The sequence below is a fragment of the Lepidothrix coronata genome, unplaced genomic scaffold (assembly GCF_001604755.1).
Source record: "Lepidothrix coronata isolate B3197 unplaced genomic scaffold, Lepidothrix_coronata-1.0 Scaffold182, whole genome shotgun sequence".
Lineage (NCBI taxonomy): Eukaryota > Metazoa > Chordata > Aves > Passeriformes > Pipridae > Lepidothrix > Lepidothrix coronata.
The window spans coordinates 558,324-564,323 of NW_016690362.1; the positions used below are offsets into that span (position 1 = coordinate 558,324).

General features: G+C 45.2%; 1 protein-coding gene across 7 annotated transcripts in view; it reads right to left on the minus strand.

Annotated features, from left to right (window-relative positions):
• The window catches only part of PCNX1 (pecanex homolog 1 (Drosophila)), an 88,245-nt gene extending 82,813 nt beyond the window's left edge, over window positions 1–5,432 (minus strand). For 3 of the 7 annotated variants that reach the window (XM_017830667.1, XM_017830668.1, XM_017830666.1), the window contains exon 1: window positions 5,247–5,432. In XM_017830667.1, the coding sequence (XP_017686156.1) occupies window positions 5,247–5,399 (153 nt within the window). In that variant the 5' untranslated portion in view covers window positions 5,400–5,432. The remainder of the gene's footprint in view (window positions 1–5,246) is intronic. The other 4 variants (XM_017830672.1, XM_017830670.1, XM_017830669.1 and 1 more) reach the window with 2 other exon arrangements.
• Window positions 5,433–6,000: the final 568 nt, after the last annotated feature.

Here is a 6,000-nt window from a genome sequence, read left to right on the forward strand (position 1 = left end):
AGGGTGTTTTTTCCTCACATCCTGTTTTCACAGGATTGCAGAAAGCTAAAAACAAGGTAAGTTAACACACTACTTTTCCTTCTTCATATTCATTAGTAGCTATTCGTGTCTGGATAGGGCGCATACTGTGGGAATACAAATTTTAGCATGACTAGTTGACTCTGCTGTATCATCATACTTCACACTAAGTCTCATGCCATGGTACAGCACTGCCACCCAGGGTACCAGTAATTTGTCTGCAGTCCAGCCTCAAGGAGAAGACTTACTGCAACCTAACCTAAACCACTGGCGCCTTCTCTATTCTTCTTTGCCAAACTTAGAAGCATTCAACTTCCATTTGGGGTCTTCAAGCCACAAGCCAAGGCGAGCTAAAGTAAGACTGGCACTTTAAACCAGGGTTAGCATTTTAGCACATTTGAGGAGAGACAGGTCTCTCATCAGCATCCTGTATGATACCACCTTCAAAACTGGAATACAAATCTAGGTCCTACAAATTTGCAGCTACATTTTATTTCAGTTCTTTCCACAAGTACTAAAGCAGGTTAGAGCTTGTTAGTAGACACCAATTGGCTACAAGTCTGCAGCTGCAACAGCATTTCAGAGAACACCCCATTTTACTGCACATCTCTAGTCACTTGCATTAGCAACAAAAGCAAACATACATTTCACATCAGTAGTCACAACTAAAGCTCTGGGAGAATACAAAAGGCTAAACATGACCATACAAAACCTGACTGCTTTAATTACGTTCTGTTGAAAACTTCAGTTGTCTAATGGCTGAACAAACCCAACCTTTAGATAAACTCCTAGTTGAAATTATTTCCTGGAATCTTAAAGGGAAGTTAAGTAGTACTCTCAAATATGGAGGGGGAGGGACACTGATTTTCTACCACCTTTCCCTCAAGGGTTACTTTCCAAATTTAAACCTTTTGAGACAACTTATGAAATCCATACCATACATATGCACAAAAGTAAGATGCAGGAAGGTACAGCTGAGGACTAGGACTGTCCCTTCTGGAAGCTGCTGGCTGTTAAGTGAGCTCAGTTTTATCACAACTCTTCTTTTGTGAAACAGTAGGTAGAAAAAGCTTTAAGCACTCCTAAACTCCAACCTAAAACAGAAAAGAAAGCTCAGACCACTAGGCACTGCAGTAAAATACTCCCATCTGAAATACAAAAAGTCGCTGTATCTTGATGCAATGTTTAAAGCATGTAAGTGCCAGGAACCAGAGGGAATTTCATTGATCACAGGCTGTGTGACACATTTATGAAGAAATAAAGACTATATGGATCTTACCTAATCATATCTAGCTTTAGCTAGACCCCACAGATGCAATGAAGCTTCCAGATTCTTTTCAAAAAAGAAATGTGTAGGTGTTACCTGTTGAGAAGACTCAGAGGAAAGTCTCCTAACCCAAATCAGATTGCCAGTCCTTACGTAGAAGTGATATCAATCAATCATTAAGAAGTAACAGGCGTCTTGTAAAAAGCCTTACCAGTTTAAGCATTTTGAGCCCAATATTTTATGGAAACATTCACACTGGAGAGGAGGAAAGATCAAGAAACAACAGATATAGTTTTGTCCCCAATTTTTGTTTATGAACAGTCAGAGCCCTTAAGAACTGCTGCTATCAAGAAGCAAGTTCAGTTACATGTTATCTAGTTTTTGACCGAAAACTCAGAAGTGTACAACTGAAACTTGAGTAGCCAAGAAACTAGAAGTGTCTTAGAGCAGTATGGGATACCAGGGATCGTTATCACAGATCCAACCTCAATTATTTAAAATCTCAGTTTAAGAAACAGCGCATATTTCAGAAACTCAGTGGAAAAAACTTTCACATGAAGTTACATTTAAATGACCTACTTCTATAACTATGTACACAAACCAGGATATTAGGTGAACTTGTTGTCTAAACGAGCTTGACTTTGACAGACAAGTTCTGTAGGTACATTTGAGCCCATCACCCCAAGCAAGGTACAGTCCTGGCTCCTCTTCAGTCACTGGCAAAATTCCACAAGTGCCAGAGCCAAGACTTCACCCCCTCCTGTGCACGTGGTGGGACTGAAACAGCATTCCGACTAGGGGAAGTACTTTGGCAGCCTCCTCTCTTTCCCCTCCCCCTTGCAACACTGATGCATAACACTGGCCTCTGCACTTTGGGTATTTTTTCAACTCTACCACTATATTTTACAAGGCAGTTGTACAGCTTCCCCATATAGAAAGCATATTTTCTTCTCCCAATTCCAGTTCTGGATTACAGTAAAAACAGGGATCAGCTCTTACAGATAGGCAGATCAACAAGTACAGTTGAGTCTGTTACTGAATACAAATTTGCAAACAGGATAGATTTAACTAGTCTAGAAAGCAATATTTTTGTATGCATGCTGCCAAACCACAGCTCCAAGAATACACACTCAAGCAGACATTTCTCTTACTCTACACCTCAGTTCCTCCATTATCTACACTTTTCTTTTTGCCACACTTCCAACAGGACGGTTTAAGTGTATAAATACAGGAGAAAAAGAAAAGTATCTGGATCGGTAATACAGATACATTTATGTATACAGCTGTCTTCACACAGGGTACAAGGTCCACTTTCATGTGCTTAAGCTCAGAAGGCAGATGAGGGATCAAGGAAGAAAAGGATAGCTGAATTCTACTGCTGATTTTTTAAGTGGGTTTCCACCACACGTTAAATCCATCAACCCAAACAGTACTAGCATACATACACAAAGAAAAACACGGATTTATGGCATTACTTGATGACCACAACTATTACCAAATTCCATTCTGAAAATACCAGATCAATAGAAGGAATGCACAGAAAAAGATTAGCAATGTTGGTTGCAATAAACCAAGTCTTTAACCAATAAGCGCATCTAAATTACCATATCCCAAAGTGTTCTATTCCTGCTGGGGGCTAAATAACATCTGAAAAAAGTGATTAGCTTACTGTAAAATGCATTCAGCCTTGAGAGCCAGCTACAAGCGAAGTTCTTAGGTGACACTTTTGTCTTTGTTGCTACAAAACAATTTAGGAATAACTACAGTTATTGCTGCCTCAGTGCATAAAAGCAACACTGTGATTTTGCAGTTCCTTATGTGAGGAAGTTTTATAAGTAATATGAAACCTGACAGCATTTTAAGTCTTTGTATATACCTTGATTTTTTAAACACACAGGGTTGTCTGCCAGCAACAAGTCACTTGAAGCTAGCTTAGAAACTCCCTCCTACACACCAGTGAGCCATGCTCAGAATTCAGATTATGATTACCTAAGACTTTTTAAGCAAGTTCTGCTTATTTATGTATGTCCCACAGCAATGCAACACTTACTGCTTTTTATTCTGAAAAAGAGCTTAAGAGATACTAAAGAGCTAAGATGACCAACACAGTACTGCCTGTTTAGTTTATGTCTAGACAACACTTAAACTGCAGAGGGTGGAAAGAGGGAAAACAGCCAAATATGATTCAATCTGCTTTAACTTGTGACTAATCTCCTTACTTATTCTCAGGGAAGTTGGCAGTTGTTGCACCTTTAACTTGTCCAGAGCTATGAAGCAAGAGAATTTCTCTCACCTCAAAACGCCAAGCAGCTTGCTCTTGTCTGTCTTTTCCCTTTGCACAGGAAGAAAGTTTAGGTAACACTAAAGTTTACCCCATAGTATGGGTAACTGAAGCTTAACTATGGCTTTAAGAGCAGCAGGAGACTCAAATGCTGGCCCAGATTTATCATTTGTCGAAAGATCTATGTACAGTATAAATCAGTTGCTTTTCAAAAGTCTCCTGTGCATGCAGGATACAGCTCTCTCAGCAAGGCAGTACTAACTAAGTAGACTATTCTCTCAAAACAGAAGAACAGTGCTCTTGTAAAAAACAATTAAAAGGCTACATTTGAAACCAAAAGTTCCCTCCTCTTCGCATATTCTGAGGAACTTTCAATAGATACAGATTCAAAGTTTTTATAGAAAGAATCTGCTTAGTTGAAAGTTTTATCTAGCTGTTGTCACATTATCTTTGGTTTTAAAAGCAGTTGGTATCAGCCTATGGTTTTCATGCCAGCAGTCTAAAAGTTTTCAAACAAAAAGCCTTGGAGCTGCCTTTTCCATGACGCTGTAATAAAAATTAAAAACTAACCATACAGAGCTGTAACCTCCTCTTCCACATTAGCTATTTCTCAGTATTAAGTGTCTCATACTGCAATCTTACAAACTGCTTTTAACAAAGCAAATGTCTGACCCCAGAGCTCTCAATCTTGCAACTGCACTTGCATAGAATTTTTCCTCCAACGTTTCATTCACTAATCCCAAAATTTTCACAAGGCAGTTTCTATTTCAGGTTGTCACAGCATCTGGACCCGGAAGGCTTGCAAATTACATTCTACCTCATATTCACAAAATTGGTCACAACACACCTAGTATAATCACACTTTTCTACTAAAAATTCCGAAGTAAACTATTTGCATTTCCCAAGTTACACACAACTTAGACAGGAAGAAAACGACTGGCCAATAGGAAACCTCCCCCTTCTCTCCTAACTGATCACACCTCTCCTGTATTTGTTCCCAAGTCCAAATGTCAAGAAAGTTTGTAGGTTTAAAGGTTAGTATTTTAACAGCTCTGATTGAACTATCACTTACAAAGATATACAGGACAAGACTTCCCACAAACTAACTACACTAAAATCTGAATAGAAGCAAAAAAGCCAAAGTAACTTCCTGTCAATAACACACACTCCAGACACACTGCCAGCCATCACACAGTACATCACACTGCAGCCAAATAAACTTCTGGGCTATGGACCCACATCCCTCCACCAGACTCAAAAACCAGGTGACAGCGCTGCCAGTCAGAAATACTGGCTAGATCTGACAGCTTTTGTAGAAACTGTGCTTTTTACTGGACTGCCAGTAGATCCGCAGCGGAAGCTTACAGAGTTATGCCCAATTTTGAAGGAAAGTAAACAGAAAAACGAAGGCAAAGCGCCAGCGCCTGTAGCCCCGCCGCGCCCCGATAGCGCCCACCCACAGATTCCCGGTTCCAGCTCCGTGCGCCCGAAATGCCGCAGCCCCGACCGCGGCCGCCGGGCCCGCTCCCACGGGGGGGAGCCCTGCCGGGGCCGTTCCCGGGGCCGCGCCGCGGGCAGGGGGCGCGCGCGCGGCAGCCCCGCGGCCCTTCCCGCCCCCCCCTCCCCCACGCGCCCCGCAAGGCCCGCCCGGCCCCCGGCCCAGGCCGGCTCCGCGCTCACCATGTACAGGGTGAAGGGGAAGCCGAGCAGGAAGAGCCACAGGTAGAGGTGCAGCGCGTTGACTCCCGCGCCCTGGTGCGGGTCCTGGTACCAGCCGCCGCTCAGCGCCGCCCACACGCCCTGGCGCAGGATCTGCAGCACCTGGGAGCCCATGGCGGCCCCGCTCCGCCGCGCCGGCCCCGCTCTATCCGCCCTGCGAGCCCGGGCAGAGCCGCGCACCGCCCGTGCTCCGCAACAGCCGCAACCGCCGCCGCCGCCGCCCCAGCAACGCCGCCGCCATCTTATGTCCGGGCCCGGGCCGGCCGCCCGCCCCCGCGCCGCCGACGGACCGGCGGCCCTTGCGGCAGGGGCCGCGCGCCGCCGCCGTCGGGGGGGGCAGCGCTGCGCCTGCGCGCGGCTTCCCCGCGGCCCCGCCCCCGCCTGCCGGGCACGGCCGCAGCAGCGCCTCCTGGCGGCGCGGCCCGACCCGCCTTCAGCAGCGGAACCGCGCGGGCACCGGGATTGAGCGGGGCCTCCGCCCGGCGCTCGTGTCGTCTCGATACTCGAGAAAATGGAGAGAGACACAACCCTCAGCAAAGGCTTTTTCAATCAAAGAATGACAAAATCAATTAGGCTGGAAAGACCTCTAAGATCATCAAGTCCAACCTGTGACCAAATGCCACCATGTCTAATCTTTCCTTAAACACCTCCAGGGATGGTGACTCCACCACCTCCTTGGGCAGCCCATTCCAATATCTAGTATCTTCTTCCCAGT